The sequence below is a fragment of the Amblyraja radiata genome, chromosome 46 (assembly GCF_010909765.2).
Source record: "Amblyraja radiata isolate CabotCenter1 chromosome 46, sAmbRad1.1.pri, whole genome shotgun sequence".
Taxonomy (NCBI): domain Eukaryota; kingdom Metazoa; phylum Chordata; class Chondrichthyes; order Rajiformes; family Rajidae; genus Amblyraja; species Amblyraja radiata.
Window position 1 is genome coordinate 1,557,101 of NC_046001.1, and position 19,185 is coordinate 1,576,285.

General features: G+C 48.0%; 1 protein-coding gene across 2 annotated transcripts in view; it reads right to left on the minus strand.

Moving 5' to 3' along the window:
- Positions 1 to 19,185, minus strand: part of asic1 (acid sensing ion channel subunit 1) — a 391,423-nt gene that overhangs the window by 44,324 nt on the left and 327,914 nt on the right. For both annotated transcript variants that reach the window (XM_033015509.1, XM_033015508.1), the window contains exon 2: positions 1,083 to 1,236. In XM_033015509.1, the coding sequence (XP_032871400.1) occupies positions 1,083 to 1,236 (154 nt within the window). The remainder of the gene's footprint in view (positions 1 to 1,082; positions 1,237 to 19,185) is intronic.

The following is a 19,185-nucleotide window of genomic DNA, read 5'->3' on the forward strand; positions in this document are numbered from 1 at the left end:
ACTGCAGTTCATCACATTGTTGTATGATTTACAGAGACAGTGTCTAGAGTGTATGGCTTGTGTCATTTATTTCTTGTGAAGCCTCTACATCTCAAACTCCCAGGGCGTTAGGTTGTCTTTCAATGTCATAAGGTCATAAGTGATAGGAGCAGAATTAGGCCATTCAGCCCATCAAGTCTACTCCACCATTCAATCATGGCTGATCCATCTCTCCCTCCTAACCCCATTCTCCTGTCTTCTCCCCATAACCCCTGACACCCGCACTAATTAAGAATCTGTCTATCTCTGCCAGGAGATCCATTGACTTGGCCTCCACAGCCGTCTGTGGCAAAGAATTCCACAGATTCACCACCCTCTGACTGAAGAAATTCCTCCTCATCTCCTTCCTAAAGGAACGTCCTTTAATTCTGAGGCTGTGCTCTCTAGTCCTGGAGGCCAAGTCAGTGGATATTTTTAAGGCAGAGATAAGACAGATTCTTGATTAGTATGGGTGTCAGGGGTTATGGGGCGAAGTCAGAACCTTTTTTCCCCTGGGTGAAAATATCAGGTGAGAGGGGAAAAGTTTAAAGGGCAAGTTTTTTTCACAGAGGGTGGTGGGTGCCTGGAACGAGCTGCCAGGGGTGGTGGTAGAGGCAGATACCATAGTGGCGTTTAAGAGACTTTTGTACGTGGATGTGCAGGGAATGGAGGGATAGGGGTCATGTACAGGCGGATTAGACTCGGTCTTGGCATCATGTTCGGCCCAGACATTGTGGGCCGAAGGGCCTGTTCTTGTGCTGCACTGTTCGATGTTCTGTGATCGTAATCTTACGATAGAGCATATCTGTATTTTGAATAGAAATGAGATCAAATGAGAACTACAACATTTCATTTTATTTCAAAATTATACGTGACCCGCCTGTGTCAGCCAGCTCGAGGTTTGTAATAGGGGTTACAACAGAGCCGACTTTACTGTAAATCGAGTCTAATTAAAATGGCCACTGCGGCAGCCGGAGCTCATGAACAAAACCGCGGCACAATTTTGTTTACTACCGTTGCGCGCAAGCTGGAAGGTGACGTGCTTGGCGCAGGTGGCTATTTACCTGTTTCACCCCAGACGGGAAGGTACTCATCCTGTTGAATGTCCAGCATCAGTTCCAGACCGTTCCCTGTTCCGCCCTTCAGGGTGGTCAAGATGGGCTGGTCTTTAGTCTGGCCCGAGTTGAAAGTGTAGCACTTGCCGTACCTCGTAAATACCTGCAGGAAACAAAGTCGTTTAGAGTGAGATGCGGAGGGAACTGACGTTCAGGATCAAATTGCACAGTCAAACCTCCGAAATATATCTTAAACTGGTGCAGCCCTTGGGTAGGCCGCACTGAAGCCCATACAGTGAGCTGATTAAACATGGAGATGCACAGAGGGGAAGAACTCCGGGCGACAGCGGTAGAGTTGCTGACTCACAGCGCCAGGGAAAGTTGCTCGTTCTTTTTGAAGTCAGAAGATCTCCTGAGCTAAGGGGCACGTTTCTTGGCAACTCGGGTGTCCTCTGGGCCTGTGATCAGCGGATGCCAACACAATTTCAAAGCGCACACACACGGGCCGTTTGTTGGTTGCTGTGAGACAATAGACAATAGGTGCAGGAGTTGGCCATTCGGCCCTTCGAACCAGCACCGCCATTCAATGTGATCATGGCTGATCATCCACAATCAGTACCCCGTTCCTGCATTCTCCCCTGACTCCGCTATCTTTAAGAGCCCTATCTAGCTCTCTCTTGAAAGCATCCAGAGAACCTGCCTCCACCTGAGGCAGAGAATTCCACAGACTCACAACTCTCTGTGAGAAAAAGTGTTTCCTCGTCTCCGTTCTAAATGGCTTACTCCTTATTCTTAAACTGTGTGGCCCCTGGTTCTGGACTCCCCCAACATCGGGAACATGTTTCCTGCCTCTAACGTGTCCAAGCCCTTTGATTGAGAGGTCCCCTCTCATTCTTCTGAACGCTGATGACTGCAGGCCCAGTGCCGTCAAACGCTCGGACAGCCAAGTACAGAATTTGAACCAGACGATGAGAGGTATGAGCCAATGATTGATAATCCTGCAAATTGATCTTTCCCACAGTGCCGGGAGATTTATAAGATGTAAGGTATGCTTCTCTCATAGCGAAAGCTCAATCGGTGACCTGACTTACAAAATGAGCACACATAATTCTCTGCATTCTCGTCATGGTGAAAATGGATCAGATTAGAAGACAGTGCCAGTGCCATCGGTCCGATTATAACTAATCAGCTTTCGTATAATCAGTTTACGTTCAAATTAGTTGACCTTTTATGCATTTCCTTCAACATTAATGTCATGAGGCATCAGTGAAGTGAAGTTTTCTCAGAATCAGAATAGGTGAATTATCATACACTGTATAATCCAAAGCCATTCATTCTTTGAGAACCTTTTAGTTTGGTTTGGAGATACATCGCGGAAACAGGCCCTTCGGCCCACCGAGTCTGCGCTGACCAGCGATCCCCACACACTTACACTGCCCGGCACACACCGGGGACAATTTTTACATTGATACTGAAGCCGATTAATCTACAAACCCGCACGACTTTGGAGTGTGGGAGGAAACCGGAGCACCCGGAGAAAACCAACGCGGGGAGAACGTACAAACTCCGTACAGACAGCACCCGTAGTCAGGATGGAACCCGGGTCTCCGCCGCTGTGAGGCAGCAACTCTACCGCTGCGCCACCGTGCTGGCCCATGATGAGAACATATGAACTCTTTTACTGCGCACAAGCACCACTGTTACACTTGCGCTTCATTCAAATTCAAGTCTGCTGCGACTTACCCAATTATTCAATTTATTAAACACAGCTCATCCCCTTAGGTCATTTTAGGAGAATGTGTCAGCTGTGTGTAATTTGCAAGTGTGTGTGTTGATTGCTACATAAGTGCATTGGTGCAGAAGTCATTTATATGAATTCTTCGGGGAAAAAAAGCACTTTAGGCACAATGTTTCTTATTGTGGTGGGTCAGGGGTTATACTGGGACTTAAGGGGTGGTCCCACTTGGGCGACCTAATCGGCGAGTTAAGAAGAGCGTCTTCGACCTTCAAGCTCAAGGGCACTCGCCTGGAAAACCTCGAGCTGGATCGACCGTCCGCGTTGAAACCGCGATCTGGATCGACCGACCGCGTTGAAACCGCAAGCTGGATCGACCACACACATCCTACACACACCAGGGACAATTTACATGTATACCAAGCCAGTTGTTGAGTGTATAGTTTGGTTGTAGTTTATATATTGTTTTTAGGCAAGGCAAGGCAAGGCAAGGCAAGGCAACTTTATTTATATAGCACATTTCATACACGAGGCAGACTCAAAGTGCTTCACATAAAAACATGTCATACAATAAAATGAAATAATAAAATGAAATAAAATAGAAGAATTAAAAGAAAAGAAAAGTTAAAAATGCATTATAAAAAGTGCAAAAGTTAAAAGTGCAATGCAGTTAAGATTTAGCTGAAAGCTAAAGTAAACATAAAAGTTTTCAGTCTTGTTTTAAAAGTGGTCAAAGTTGAGGCAAGTCTTAAATCTTCAGGAAGTTTATTCCAGCTATTTGTTGCATAGTAACTAAATCCTGCTTTCCCATGTTTTGTATTTACTCTGGGAATCACTAACAGATTGGTCTCAGAAGATCTTAGCGGTCTAGAAGGCTTATATAGTGGAAGCATGTCAGTGATATACTTTGGCCCTAAACCATGTAGTGATTTATAGGTGAGCAGCAGGATTTTGAAATCAATTCTCTGACATACAGGGAGCCAATGTAAGGATTTAAGAATTGGTGTAATGTGTTCAAATTTTTTGGTCTTTGTTAGAACTCTAGCAACAGCATTCTGAACAAGCTGTAGCTGCCTGACAGTTTTTTTCGGAAGACCTGCAAGGAGACCGTTACAATAATCTAGCCTACTAGTAATAAAGGCATGTACAAGTTTTTCTAAATCTTGAGCTGACATGAGTCCTCTTAATCTTGCTATGTTTTTGAGGTGATAGTAGGCCGATTTTGTTACTGATTTGATGTGACTGTCGAAATGTAAATCTGAATCCATAATAACCCCAAGATTTCTGGCTTTGTTTGAAGTTTTCAGGGACAGAGAGTTAGATATAGAGTTGCCGCCTTAGAGCACTTACAGCGTCGGAGACCCGGGTTCCATCCCGACTACTGTCTGTACGGAGTTTGCACGTTCTCCCCGTGACCGCGTGGGTTTTCTCCGAGATCTTCGGTTTCCTCCCACACTCCAAAGACGTGCAGGTTTGCAGTCTAATTGGCTTGGTGTAAGTGTAAATTGTCCCTGGTGTGTATAGGATAGTGTTAGTGTGCGGGGATCGCTGGTTGGTGCGGACTCGGTGGGCCAAAGGGCCTGTTTCCGCGCTGTATCTCTAAACTAAACTAAAGAATGTCCACGGTACACAAAAATGCTGGAGAAACTCAGCGGGTGCAGCAGCATCTATGGAGCGAAGGAGATAGGCAACGTTTCGGGCCGAAACCCTTCTTCAGACTGATAGGGGGTGGCGGGGAGAAGGAAGGAAAAAGGAGGAGGAGGTGCCTGAGAACAGAACTGACGTCTCATTCAGATGGCCGCACTTACCTGTTTGCGACGCTCCCACAGTGTTACTGGACTGAATACTCAGCGAGGGAATGTTTAAATCCAGGACTCTGGAATGGAACTCATTCCTGGGACTTTCAAAATGAGAGGCAAACGGAGTACGCACTGAGTCACGATGGGAGGCAATTTCAATACAACTCCATCACAGCAGCTTGGAAAGTCGCTTGTTGCTATTGGGTTTGCATGGCAGTTAAGCTTCAGAATTACTTACCAGATGCTGCAGTGTTCCTGGTGATCATTTAGAGATTTGTCTGCACAAAGTGGGTTGTTGGGAAAAAACCCAACCGGAGAGATTTCAATAGCGGAGAATAAAGCTCTTGTCAGTGGAATCATGCGAGTTGATCAATAAATCCTACCTTATTGAGTTTGTGTAAGTGGGGCCAGAGGGAGATATGGCAACAGATTATTTTTGTGATTCTGCGGAGAGATGTACCAGCAGAACATAATGCAAAAGACATGAAGCAAGTTTAATAGTCCCTTGTGCCGTCTGCTCTGCAAACCCGGGGACATTTTCAGAGTCGGTGACAGAAAAGGAAAGTTCTCCCAGGTTATATATTTGAGAAGTGGCTTTGCGTGAAGTACCATGATTTACGCTTGGGGGCATTCAAATCAGCGACCGCAGATCAACATTCCAGTAGATCAGCCAATCTTATCAACATCAGTTATACTCTCCTAACATCCAGCAGCACTCTTCTGATGAAATCTCGTCGACTTAAGGACGGCAGCGGTAGAGTTGCTGCCTCACAGCGCCGGTGACCCGGGTTCCATCCTGACTACGGGTGCTGTCTGTACGGAGTTTGCACGTTCTCCCCGTGACCTGCGTGGGTTTTCTCCGGGTGCTCCGGTTTCCTCCCACACTCCAAAGACGTGCAGGTTTGTAGGTTAACTGGCCCTCTGTAAATTGTCCCTAGTGTGTGTAGGATAGAACTAGCGGACGGGTGATTGCTGTCTGGTACGGTCTTGGTGGGCCGAAGGGCCTGTTTCCATGCAGTGTTCAAGAAAATACTAACGTACTGGGATAGATGGTTGTTCAGGACTGCTCCGTGGTTGTTGGTAGGATGGTTCATAGAAACATAGACAATAAGTGCAGGAGTAGGCCATTCAGCCCTTCGAGCCAGCATCGCCATTCAATATGATCATGGCTGATCATCCACAACCAGACCAGTTCTTGCTTTCTCCCCATATCCCTTGATTCCGTTAGCCCAAAGAGCTAAATCTAACTCTTTTTTGAAAACATCCAGTGTATCGGCCTCCACTGCCTTCTGTGGCAGAGAATTCCAGATTCACAACTCTCTGGGTGAAGCAGTTTTTCCTCATCTCAGTCCTAAATGGCCTACGCCTTATTCTTAAACTGTGACCCCTGGTTCTGGACTCCCTCATCATTAGGAACATTTTTCCTGCATCGAGCCTGTCCAATCCTTTAAGAATTTTATATGTTGCTATAAGATACCCTCTCATCCTTCTAAATTCTAGAGAATACAAGCCCAGTCGACCAATTCTTTCATCATATGACAGTCCCGCCGTCCCGGGAATTTACCTGGTAAACCTATGCTGCACTCCCTCAATAGCAAGTATGTCCTTCCTCTAATTAGGAGACCAAAACTGCACACAATACTCCAGGTGTGGTCTCACCAGGGCCCTGTACAACTGCAGAAGGGCCTCCTTGCTCTTAAACTTAAATCTTCTCGCGATGAAGGCCAACATGCCATTAGCTTTCTTCAGTGCCTGCTGTACCTGCATGCTTATGCCCCTGTCCCACTTAGGAAACCTGAACGGAAACCTCTGGAGACTTTGTGCCCCACCCAAGGTTTCCGTGCGGTTCCCGGAGGTTTTTGTCAGTCTCCCTACCTGCTTCCACTACCTGCAACCTCCGGCAACCACCTGCAACCTCCGGGAACCGCACGGAAACCTTGGGTGGGGCGCAAAGTCTCCACAGGTTTCCGTTCAGGTTTCCTAAGTGGGACAGGGGCATTACTTTCAGTGACTGATGTACAAGGACACCCAGGTCTCAGGGAGGGTGAGGAAGGACAGGCAGCATAAAGGCAGCAGGGACAAGAGAGGGCATCCGATCCGACATTCGATTCATTGCTACTCAATGATACTTTATGGCCACATGTACCGAGGCACTGTGAAATCCCCTCAAACCTGGTAAATTCCATAAATTCACAACTCTCTGGGTGAAAAAGTTTTTTCTCACCTCAGTCTTAAATGACCTCCTCTTTATCATGTATCTGTACACTGTAAATGGATTAATTGTAATCATGTTGAAGAAGGAACTGCAGATGCTGGAAAATCGAAGGTGGACAAAAATGCTGGAGAAACTCAGCAGGGGTGGCAGCATCTATGGAGCGAAGGAAATAGGCAACGTTTCTGGTCGAAACCCTACTTCAATTGTAATCATGTATTGTCTTTCTGCTGACTGGGTAGCACACCACAAAAGCTTTTCACTGTACCTCGGTACACGTGATAATAAACTCAACTCAAACTTTAATTTTTCCCCCCTTGCACTGAAATGGAACATTTTTACAAACTTCCTGCGTTCTTAAATTCAAGTTCTGGGCTCAGCAGCCTGTTGGTCATACTTGGAGACAAGTTGACAACATGTCAACCCTCCCCTTCAGACAGACACAGAGTGCTGGAGTAACTCAGCGGGTCAGGCAGCATCTGTGGAGAACATGGATAGGTGACGTTTCACACAGTGCTGGAGTAACTCAGCGGGTCAGGCAGCATCTGTGGAGAACGTGGATAGGTGACGTTTCACAGAGTGCTGGAGTAACTCAGCGGGTCAGGCAGCATCTGTGGAGAACATGGATAGGTGACGTTTCACAGAGTGCTGGAGTAACTCAGCGGGTCAGGCAGCACCTGTGGAGAACATGGATAGGTGACGTTTCAGAGTGCTGGAGTAACTCAGCGGGTCAGGCAGCATCTGTGGAGAACATGGATAGGTGACGTTTCACACAGTGCTGGAGTAACTCAGCGGGTCAGGCAGCATCTGTGGAGAACGTGGATAGGTGACGTTTCACAGAGTGCTGGAGTAACTCAGCGGGTCAGGCAGCATCTGTGGAGAACATGGATAGGTGACGTTTCACAGAGTGCTGGAGTAACTCAGCGGGTCAGGCAGCACCTGTGGAGAACATGGATAGGTGACGTTTCAGAGTGCTGGAGTAACTCAGCGGGTCAGGCAGCATCTGTGGAGAACATGGATAGGTGACGTTTCACACAGTGCTGGAGTAACTCAGCGGGTCAGGCAGCATCTGTGGAGAACGTGGATAGGTGACGTTTCACAGAGTGCTGGAGTAACTCAGCGGGTCAGGCAGCATCTGTGGAGAACATGGATAGGTGACGTTTCACAGAGTGCTGGAGTAATTCAGCGGGTCAGGCAGCACCTGTGGAGAACATGGATAGGTGACGTTTCACAGAGTGCTGGAGTAACTCAGCGGGTCAGGCAGCATCTGTGGAGAACATGGATAGGTGACGTTTCACACAGTGCTGGAGTAACTCAGCGGGTCAGGCAGCATCTGTGGAGAACGTGGATAGGTGACGTTTCACAGAGTGCTGGAGTAACTCAGCGGGTCAGGCAGCATCTGTGGAGAACATGGATAGGTGACGTTTCACAGAGTGCTGGAGTAACTCAGCGGGTCAGGCAGCACCTGTGGAGAACATGGATAGGTGACGTTTCACAGAGTGCTGGAGTAACTCAGCGGGTCAGGCAGCACCTGTGGAGAACATGGATAGGTGACGTTTCACAGAGTGCTGGAGTAACTCAGCGGGTCAGGCAGCATCTGTGGAGAACATGGATAGGTGACGTTTCACACAGTGCTGGAGTAACTCAGCGGGTCAGGCAGCATCTGTGGAGAACGTGGATAGGTGACGTTTCACAGAGTGCTGGAGTAACTCAGCGGGTCAGGCAGCATCTGTGGAGAACATGGATAGGTGACGTTTCACAGAGTGCTGGAGTAACTCAGCGGGTCAGGCAGCATCTGTGGAGAACATGGATAGGTGACGTTTCACAGAGTGCTGGAGTAACTCAGCGGGTCAGGCAGCTTCTGTGGAGAACATGGATAGGTGACGTTTCTGGTCGGTTCCCTTCTTCAGACCAGACTGATTGGGTGGGGTGGGGGGGAGAGGCGGAGAAAGCTGGGAGTGAGGAAGGGCAGGACAAAGCCTGATGAAAAGGCAGAAGGAATGTGTGAAGGGTCTCGACCTGAAACGTCACAATTTCCTTCTCCCCAGGGATGCTGCCTGTCCCGCTGAGTTACTCCTGGATTTTGTGTCTACCATGCAAGGCTGGTGTAAACGCCTGGACTGGCCAGGCAGGGAGAATGAGGAGGGAGGTCAGGAATGAGGAGGAGGTGGGATGGGGAACAAGCTGGGACTCTGCTTCATGGATAGCTCAGATATATATAAAATCAACTGCCAGCAGGCTGGAATGAAAAGGACATTGGTTGAAATCACAGATCGAAAGCAATGTGGATATAATAGGAGATTTAAAAAATCAAATGGAGCATTCTGGAGCACATATGCCAATAACAGTTGATGCATCTGTGTCTGTCCGAGATTGTTCATGTATTGTGTTATCAACAGCTTGTGACTTGCTAATTATCTCAAGCTCTCAAGTCCTATAAATCCTATCGCAAACGATAACCGGGGTATTAATAGGGCAATGTTGTTGATTTTATGGGTTGTGAATGGGCATTAGATGCTCTTTGCCTGCAGGTAATCCTCGTTAATCATGTTGATGAAGCCGCTCGGCTGCAGCCGACATTCCTCATTGCCGAGTTTAGATACCGGTCGGCAGCAGAACATTCGACTGCTGCAAACATCAAGGATTGAAACATCAAACATTGAGAGTACAGAGAAGATTTACTAGAATGTTGCCTGGGTTTCAGCACCTAAGTTACAGAGAAAGGTTGAACAAGTTAGGTCTTTATTCTTTGGAGCGCAGAAGGTTAAGGGGGGACTTGATAGAGGTCTTTAAAATGATGAGAGGGATAGACAGAGTTGACAAAAGTGGATAAGCTTTTTCCATTGAGAGTAGGGAAGATTCAAACAAGAGGTTCAGACATGATTTGAGAATTAAGGGACAAAAGTTTAGGGGTAACATGAGGGGGAACTTCTTTACTCAGAGAGTGGTAGCTGTGTGGAATGAGCTTCCAGTGGAAGTGGTGGAGGCAGGCAGGTTCGATTTTATCATTTAAAAATAAATTGGATAGGTATATGGACGGGAAAGGAATGGAGGGTTATGGTCTGAGTGCAGGTAGATGGGACTAGGTGAGAGTAAGTGTTCGGCACGGACTAGAAGGGCCGAGATGGCCTGTTTCCGAGAGAAGGAATAGGCGACGTTTTGGGTCGAGACCCTTCTTTAGACTGATGTTGGGGGGGGGAGGAAGAAAGGAAGAGGCGGAGACAGTAGGACTAGTGGGAGAACTGGGAAGGGGAGGGGAAGGAAGGAAAAAGCAAGGGCTGTCTAAAATGAGAGAAATCAATGTTGATACCGCTGGGGTGTTAACTACCCAAGCGAAATATGAGGTCCTGCTCCTCCAATTTGTGCTGGACCTCACTCTGGCCACAGAGGATCTTTGCTTGCAGATGACAGTTGGGTTAGGGTTAGGGTTGTGAATGAAACCCGTTTGATTCACAACGCTTGGTTTACTACAACAGGCCCTTTGACCCACCAAGTCCACGCCGGGCATCGATCACCCGTTCATGCTAGTTCTAAGTTATCCTACGGCTTTTTCGCTGAGTGGACCATCTTGCTCCACTCTGTGATCTTTGCCCACCACCCTTTGTGTGAAAAGGTTATCCCTCAGATTCCTATTAAATCTTTTCCCCTTCACCTTGAACCTATGTCCTCTGGTCCTCGATTCCCCTACTCTGGGCAAGAGACTCTGTGCATCTACCCGATCTATTCCTCTTGTGATTTTGTACATCTCTACAAGATCAGCCCCTCATCCTCCTGCGCTCCATGGAATAGAGACCCAGCCTACTCAACCTCCCCCTATAGCTCACACCCTGGCAACATCCTCGTAAATCTTCTCTGTACCCTTTCCAGACTTTTCTTTTACTCCTCAAGTTCTTATAAAATCTTTCCCCTCTCACCTGACATCTATGTGTTCTGTGCGGGTTTGTAGGTTAATCGGCCCCTCTGTAAATTGCCCCCTAGTGTGTAGGGGCCTTTGAAGGAGGAGCCATCTTGGGGAACGGCTGCTAACCAGCAGCCGTCCGTTTACTTCGCTTTTTTTTAAAGTTTTTAGTGAGTCCTGTGTTTCGTCCGTTGGAGAAATGGACTTTTTAATGTGGGGGGAAGGGGGCAATTTTACTTCTAGGTCCCAACCTGGTCGGTGAGGCAGCTTTTTCTCCAGGCTGCCCGTCGACCCGTCCTCGTGGCCTACCAGCGGGCTTGGAGCGCCGTTTCCTGGCGGGGACCGCCCAGCACCTCGGCCTCGGTGGCGGCGCAGCGCTGGAGCGCCATCGTGGAGCGGAGCGATGCCTTGCCTGGGTCGCCGCGCTGGATCGACGCGCTGGTGCTCCGGTGAGCTGTGACCGCCGTGTTCGACACCTCCGGGCTGCGGAGCGGGCGGCGCCGACTTTAACATCGGGAGCCTGGGAGCTCCAAACCGGCGCGGCCTTGTCGGCTTCGGAAGCCGCGGTCTCCATCTAGGAAGCGGCCGTTCCAGGTGGCCCGGCCGCTGAGAGGACTCTCCTGACGCCGGGGCAAGATCACCCGGTGAGAACGGCCAGGAACATCGGGCCTCCGTAGAGGCAATTGCGGTGGCCTCAATAGGCCTGACTTTGGGTGAACTTAGGGGTGGGGACTGGACATTGTGCCTTCCCCCACAGTGGTGTCCATTGTGGGGGGATGATTTTTTTTGTCTGTAAGTAATCCTGTCAGTCTGTGTCCAAGATGGCTGCCGTGAAGGGAGAGTGGACGCTGGCGCGCTTTAGCTGCCGCTGCTCTCTCTTCACATTGTGTTTTTGATTTTCTGTTTTTGGACTGAATTCTGTTTTTAATTTGTGTTTCTGTGATGTCTTTATTATTTATTTTATTCTGATTATATGTTTATATTTCCTGTTAATCTCTGTAAGGTGTCCTTGAGATTTCTGAAAGGCGCCCAAAAATAAAATGTATTATTATTATTATTATTAGGGAGTGGATGAGAAAGTGGGATAACATAGAACTAGTGTGTGAACAAGGTGATCGCTGGTCGGCACGGACTCGGTGGGCCGAAGGGCCAGTTTCCATGCTGTGGCTTTCAATTAATCAAATTAATGCAGCACTTTTAGTTTTTTTCAGTAAACCAGCATCTGCCGTTTCTTCAGCCTCGAATTTAATACCAACTTAAAACTGAAGTTTTTAAGAAGGAACTGCAGATGCTGGGAAACCGAAGGGAGACAAAAGTGCTGGAGAAACTCAGCGGGTGCAGCAGCATCTATGGAGCGAAGGAAATAGGCAACGTTTCGGGACGAAACCCTTCGGGTTTCGGCCCGAAACGTTGCCTATTTCCTTGGGGTTTCGTCCCGAAACGTTGCCTATTTCCTTTGCTCCATAGATGCTGCTGCACCCGCTGAGTTTCTCCAGCACTTTTGTCTACCTAAAACTGAAGTTGCCATGGACACTGGAACTGTAATACATAACACAGCCCATCAGGTGGCAGTCCTTCCTCAATTGCCAGGAAGCCTGACAGCAGTGCCACCTATTGGGAGGGAAGGGGCAGCGCATCCCTTGTTGAGTCTTCCTGACAGGAATGTTAACACCAAATCCAGCAAAGTTGCTAAACATATTTAGGCAACACCTTGAGAAAAAGTCTTCACTTCCAGGATCCAGGATGGGGAGGAATCTGCCTACAGCAAGAAGTGTCACAGCTGGCGTCCTGGTGCCATCGCAACAACCTCGAGCTCAATGCTCTTAAGACTTTAAGTGGAATTGATTGTAGACTTTAAGGGAGCTCCCCCTCCCCTCACCCCACTCACCATCAATAACATCACAGTCACATCTGTGGAGTCTTTTAAGTTCCTGGGAACCATCATCTCCAGGGACCTTGAATGGGGGACCACCATCGACTCCACAGTCAAAAAGGCACAACAGAGGATGTACTTCCTGCGGCAGCTGAGAAACACAATCTGCCACAGGCAACGATGGTCCAGTTCTACACGGCCATCGTAGAGTCTGTCCTCACCTTCTCCATCATGGTCTGGTTTGGCTCAGCCACCAAGCACGACACCTGGAGGCTGCAGCGAATCGTCCAGTCAGCTGAGAAGGTTATCGGCTGCAACCTTCCCTCCATTGACGAACTGTACACTGCAAGGGCCAGGAAGCGAGCGGGCAAGATCATCTCTGACCCCTCTCACCCTGGCCACAAACTCTTTGAATCACTTCCCTCTGGAAGGCGACTCCGGACTGCCAGACTGCAATTGAGGAAGGACTGCCACCTGGTGGGCTGTGTTATGTATTACAGTTCCAGTGTCCATGGCAACTTCAGTTTTAGGCAACTGAACCGTCCTCTCACCAACCAGAGAGCGGTCCTGACCTCCCATCTACCTCAGTGGAGACCCTCGGACTATCTTTAAGAAGGAACTGCAGATGCTGGAAAATGGAAGGTACACAAAAGTGCTGGAGAAACTCAGCGGGTGCAGCAGCATCTATGGAGCAAAGGAAATAGGCAATGTTTCGGAGTCTGAAGAAGGGTTTCGGCCCGAAACGTTGCCTATTTCCTTCGCTCCATAGATGCTGCTGCACACGCTGAGTTTCTCCAGCACTTTTGTCTACCTCCGATTTCCCAGCAGCTGCAGTTCCTTCTTAAAAACTTCAGTTTTAAGTTGGTATTAAATTCGAGGCTGAAGAAACGGCAGATGCTGGTTTACTGAAAAAAACTAAAAGTGCTCTACTCAAAAGCCAAAAGTCTGTAGCCTCCTTGTGCTCTGCTATTTTATTTAATTCACATGTTTAAATTATAATATTTTATTTTTAATTGTCTCCTGTATATTGTGTTGTAATCCTTGCAAGCAAAGCACCAAGGCCAATTCCTTGTATGTATACATACTTGGCTAATAACATTTGTTCAATTCAATGCAATTCATCTCAAGTCTCAACGACTTAAAGAAGTAAATCTGAGAACATCAGTTCTATTTGGGCATTGTCAATAGAACTGCCATGTTCATGAAGTTCATAAGGGATAGGAGTAGAAATAGGCCATTTGGCCCCTCAAGTCCACTCCTCCATTCAATCTTGGCTGATCTATCTCGCCATTTTACAGCAGACACAAGGAACTGCAGATGCTGGAACCTTGAGCAAAGCAAAGTGCTGGAGGAACTCAGCAGGTCAGGCAGCATCTATGGAGGGAAATGGACAGGCAACCTTTCAGGTTGGGAGCCTCAGTCTGAAGAAGGGTTCTGGCCCAAAAGAGTCGTCTGTCCATTCCTTTTACAAGTGCTGAGTTACTCCTGCACTTTGTGCTTTGCGGCCATCTTACAGTTCATTAAGGGTACGAGTGAACACCTCACTTGATGTGGTGGAGATGGAGTTAGCAAAATACATTTATTTCACCAGAGGGTGGTGAATCTGTGGAATTCATTGCCACAGACGGCTGTGAGGCCAAGTCTGTGGATTTTTTTTAAGGCGGACATTGATAGATTATTGATTAGTTCGGTTGTCAGGGGTTATGGGGAGAAGGCATACACATTGGTTGTGAGGGAGAGATAGATCAGCCATAATTGAATGGTGGAGTAAACTTGATGGGCCGAATATCCTAATTCTGCTCAGTTTATGAACATGAATTATGGGCTTGGTGGACTTCTGCCCGATGGTAGCGGAGAGATGAGTGTGTGGCCAGGATGGTGTGGGTCCTCCCATTCCGAATCCGACCTTTCTGCCCTGGGCCTCCTCCATGGCCAGAGTGAGCACCACCGGAAATTGGAGGAGCAGCACCTCATATTCCGCTTGGGCAGTCTGCACCCCAGCGGCATGAACATTGAATTCTCCAATTTCCGGTAGCACTTGCTGTCTCCTCTCCCTTCTCAGCTCTCCCTCAGCCCTCGGGCTCCTCCTCTTCATTTTTCCTTTCTTCTCCCCACCATACATCAGTCTGAAGAAGGGTTTCGGGACGAAACGTTACCTATTTCCTTCGCTCCATAGATGCTGCTGCACCCGCTGAGTTTCTCTAGCATTTTTGTGTGCCACCTAAGATTGATGCTGAGTGGCACTAAATTCAAGGAATAATTGGCACCCTGAAGACAAAGGGGAAAGAGTGCCATTTTTGAATGGAGATATCACACTATAAAATGAGTAATTGTTCATTATGAAATACACTCAAAAGTGCCCAGATCGACAAACTTGCAATGTTAATATTTAACATTGCTCCAGGTCCCGTGGAAATCCATAAACAACCTGGAATTGCTTTTGCAATCTGCTTGTTCTGCTTCCAATGCAAGCGACGGGTTGCTCACCACCATCTTATGGTGCTCAGTTCATGAAAGACATCGCTGACCTTTGACCTCCGCTATCCGAGTGGGCTCTTTCTAAGAGCTCCATCGCTTTTCTGCGTCAGCCTAAATGGAATTCTTTCGTGCCCTTTTGCAGAGAGCAGCCCGTTCCATACCACTGTAACAAGGTAGCCTCTTGACCTGCGATCGGAAACTGGAGCTTCAATGAGCTGAGTAGCCATTTCCTATCTCCTTGTTTTGGAGATTTTCCAACGCACTGCGCCGGCTGATTAGTATTAATTTACGGTGGGATATTCAAGAGTCCTGGCTGACTGTGCTCAATTAGCACACAGTAATCAATCTGCTTTCCATTAATACCTCAAGGTATTAAGTCTTCAACTTTTGACGCCAATCGATATATCTTCAAGGCAAAGGAGATTGCAGCAAGTATAATGAAGTCAGTCACACCGAGCCACTTGTTGGGCAGCATTTCCCAGACCAGCGCATAATACATTGCTGTGGTGCAATAAGCCTCCAAAAGAAGCTTAACCCATCATGGCTATATACAGTTGTCGGAAGGAACTGCAGATATTGGTTTAAAGGAAAATGCTGGAGCAACTCAGCGGGACAGGCAGCATCTCTGGAGAGGAGTGGGTGATGTTTTGGGTCGAGACCCCAGCTTGGACGAGTTGGGCCGAAGGGCCTGTTTCTGTGTCGTATGACTCCATTTCCTCCCACACTCCAAAGACGTACAGGTTTGTAGGTTAATCGGCTTGTATAAATTGTATATGTTCCCTCGTGGGTGTAGGATGATGTTAGTGTACAGGGTGATCGCTGATCAGAGCAAACTCAGTGGGCTGAAGGGCCTGTTTCTGCACTGTGTCTCTAAAATCTAAAGATTGAGCTATAGGGAGAGGTAAGGCAGATGGCACAATGGGCTAAGTGTTCGGCTGGCAACCGGAAGGTAGCCGGTTCGAATCCCGCTTGGAGTGCATACTGTCGTTGTGTCCTTGGGCAAGACACTTCACCCACCTTTGCCTGTGTGTGAGTGATTGGTGGTGGTCGGAGGGGCCATAGGCGCAGATTGGCAGCCACGCTTCCGTCAGTCTGCCCCAGGGCAGCTGTGGCTACAGAAGTAGCTTACCACCACCGAGTGTGACTGAGGAGTGAATGAATAATGCGATGTAAAGCGCCTATATAAATCCCATCCATTATTATTATTATTAAGGCAGGCTAGGTATTCCTTGGAGCACAGGAGGCTGAGGGGTGATCTTATAGGGGTGTATAAAATTATGAGGGGAATAGATTGCACATAGTCTTTTGCCCCCAGGATAGGGGAATCAAGAACTAGAGGACATAGGTTTCAGGTGAGGTTGGAAAGGTTTAATAGGAACCAAGGTGCAACTTTTTCCGCTCAGAAGGTGGTGGATATGTGGAACAAGCTGGCAGTGGAGGCATATGAAACATTTAAAAGACATTTGGACAGGTACATGGGTAGGAACGGTTTAGAGGGATGTGAACCATGTGCGGACAGGTGGGACGAGCTTCGATGAGGCATCTTGTTCAGCATGGATGCGTTGGGCCGAATGGGCCTGCGACTCCATGACACTCGAAGGACATTTCCCCGTGACGGACGGCCAATGAAAAGCAACAAAGAAGCCAGAAGAAAAAGAGACACAATGGGCAAGGTCTTGAAAACTGGAAGGCTTGCTCTTGCATTTGGAGAAAACCACGCCTCAAATAAAGTCATCATAAGCCTGGTAGACAAAAACGCTGGAGAAACTCAGCGGGTGAGGCAGCATCTATGGAGCGAAGGAAATAGGCAACGTTTCGGGACGAAACGTTGCCTATTTCCTTCGCTCCATAGATGCCGCTGCACCCGCTGAGTTTCTCCAGCATTTTTGTCGACCTTCGATTTTCCAGCATCTACAGTTCCTTCTTAAACATAAGCCTGATTCTTAACTGGGTGTTTGCGATTAAAGCCAGTGGCAGCTTCAGCACTATGGGTCGATTATAACGTCATGGTTGTCAGAAGGATCAGGCTAACAAGTTGGGAAGATGGCTGAGAAGCCTTGACAATGGCAGCAGGCATTGTTCTCATTGTGATTTAAATAGAGAAGAGGAGAGCAGAATATGGCACTTAATTGGAACTCTATTCCTGGTCAAGCTAAGTTAAATCCAACATTTATACCGTAGGTCCCAACATCTGGATGAGTGGCACGTGGGAATCAATCCCTGTGATCTGTTTTCTCATTTTAGTTGGCTCCCAGTGATAACGATGGTATTTTAGCCTATGCCAAATCGGAAGCCTCCTGTTCAGACAGCTTTCAGAAGGGGACAGATGAACGAAAGGAATTTTCAGGAGCTTTTGAGGAGAGGAAAAACAGAAAGAAAGTGATGCACAGAAAGTGAGACTGTGGAATTCTCTGCCTCAGAGGACGGTGGAGGCGGGTTCTCTGGATGCTTTCAAGAGAGAGCTAGATAGGGCTCTTAAAAATAGCGGAGTCAATTGCCAATTTCTAGAGAGTGGTTGAATAAAAATTGCGTTTCCTACAAGGGCCAACGCACCCCTAGCTTGAAACTTGATCAGTACGGGTGTCAGGAGTCATGGGGAGAAGGCAGGAGAATGGCCTTCGGAGGGAGAGATAGATCAGCCACGATTGAATGGCGGAGTAGACTTGGTGGGCCGAATGGCCTCATTCTACTCCTATCACTAATGATAGAACCAGGGGCCACACACACAGTTTAAGAATAAGGCGTAAGCCATTTAAAACGGAGACGAGGAAACACTTTTTCTGACAGAGAGTGGTGAGTCTGTGGAATTCTCTGCCTCAGAGGGCGGTGGAGGCAGGTTCTCTGGATGCTTTCAAGAGAGAGCTAGATAGGGCTCTTAAAGATAGCGGAGTTAGGGGATATGGGGAGACGGCAGGAACGGGGTACTGATTGGGGATGATTAGCCATGATCACATTGAATGGCGGTGCTGGCTCGAAGGGCCGAATGGCCTCCTCCTGCACCTATTGTCTATTGGTGCAGCAGCAGTTGGAAGGTTCAGAAAAAATCAATGCCTCAAATTTGGGCCTTGTAGAATATGGTGATGATCGTAGATCGTAAGTGATAGGAGCAGAATAAGGCCATTTGGCCCATCAAGTCTACTCCGCCTTTCAATCGTGGCTGATTTATCGTAGATCACAAAATGCTGGCCAGGCAGCATCTCTGGGGAGAAGGAATGGATGACGTTTCGGGTCGAGACGCTTCTTCAGACCACATGGCTGATCTATCTCTCCCTCCTAACCCCACTCTCCTGCCTTCTCTCCATAACCCCTGACACCCGTACTAATCAAGAATCTGTCAATCTCTGCCTTAAAAATATCCATTGACGGTTTTCACAGCCTTCTGTGGCAAAGAATAATGAGGTGGAAGATGTCCAATTGAGCTGTCTTTCCATTAGAACCAATGGTAAGTTACATCAGATAGTGTGCTTTTAACTATCCATACAAGGAATTCACATACTCAAGTGAGGCATCATTTGCAGTATTGTGTTCAGTTTTGGTCTAGAGTCATAGAGTGATACAGTGTGGAAACAGGCCCTTCGGCCCAACTTGCCCACACCGGCCAACATGTCCCAGCTACACTAGTCCCACCTGCCCGCGTTTGGTCCATATCCCTCCAAACCTGTCCTATCCATGTACCTGTCTAACGGTTTCTTAAACGATGGGATAGTCTCAGCCTCAACTACCTCCTCCGGCAGCTCGTTCCATACACCCACCACCCTCTGTGTGAAAAAGTTACCCCTCAGGTTCCTATTAAATCTTTCCCCCTTCACCTTAAACCTATGTCCTCTGGTCCTCGATTCCCCTACTCTGGGCAAGAGGCTCTGTGCATCTACCCGAGAGGGCCTGTACATCAGGCAGTCCGTAGCGGCGACTGTGGAGGGTTGATGGCCCCGACCACGGATGAACAAAGGAGGAGGACTGACTGAACGTTATTGCGTTCCACCACAATGAAGAATGTTGATTCTCCGGGGAGGAGGAAGCCGCTCCAGACTTTCCAAGCCGCTTGAGGAATTGTTTCACCCGACGCCGAAGTTCCATCTTCTCGGCAAGAGGGCCCGGAAAATTATCGGACTGGCTG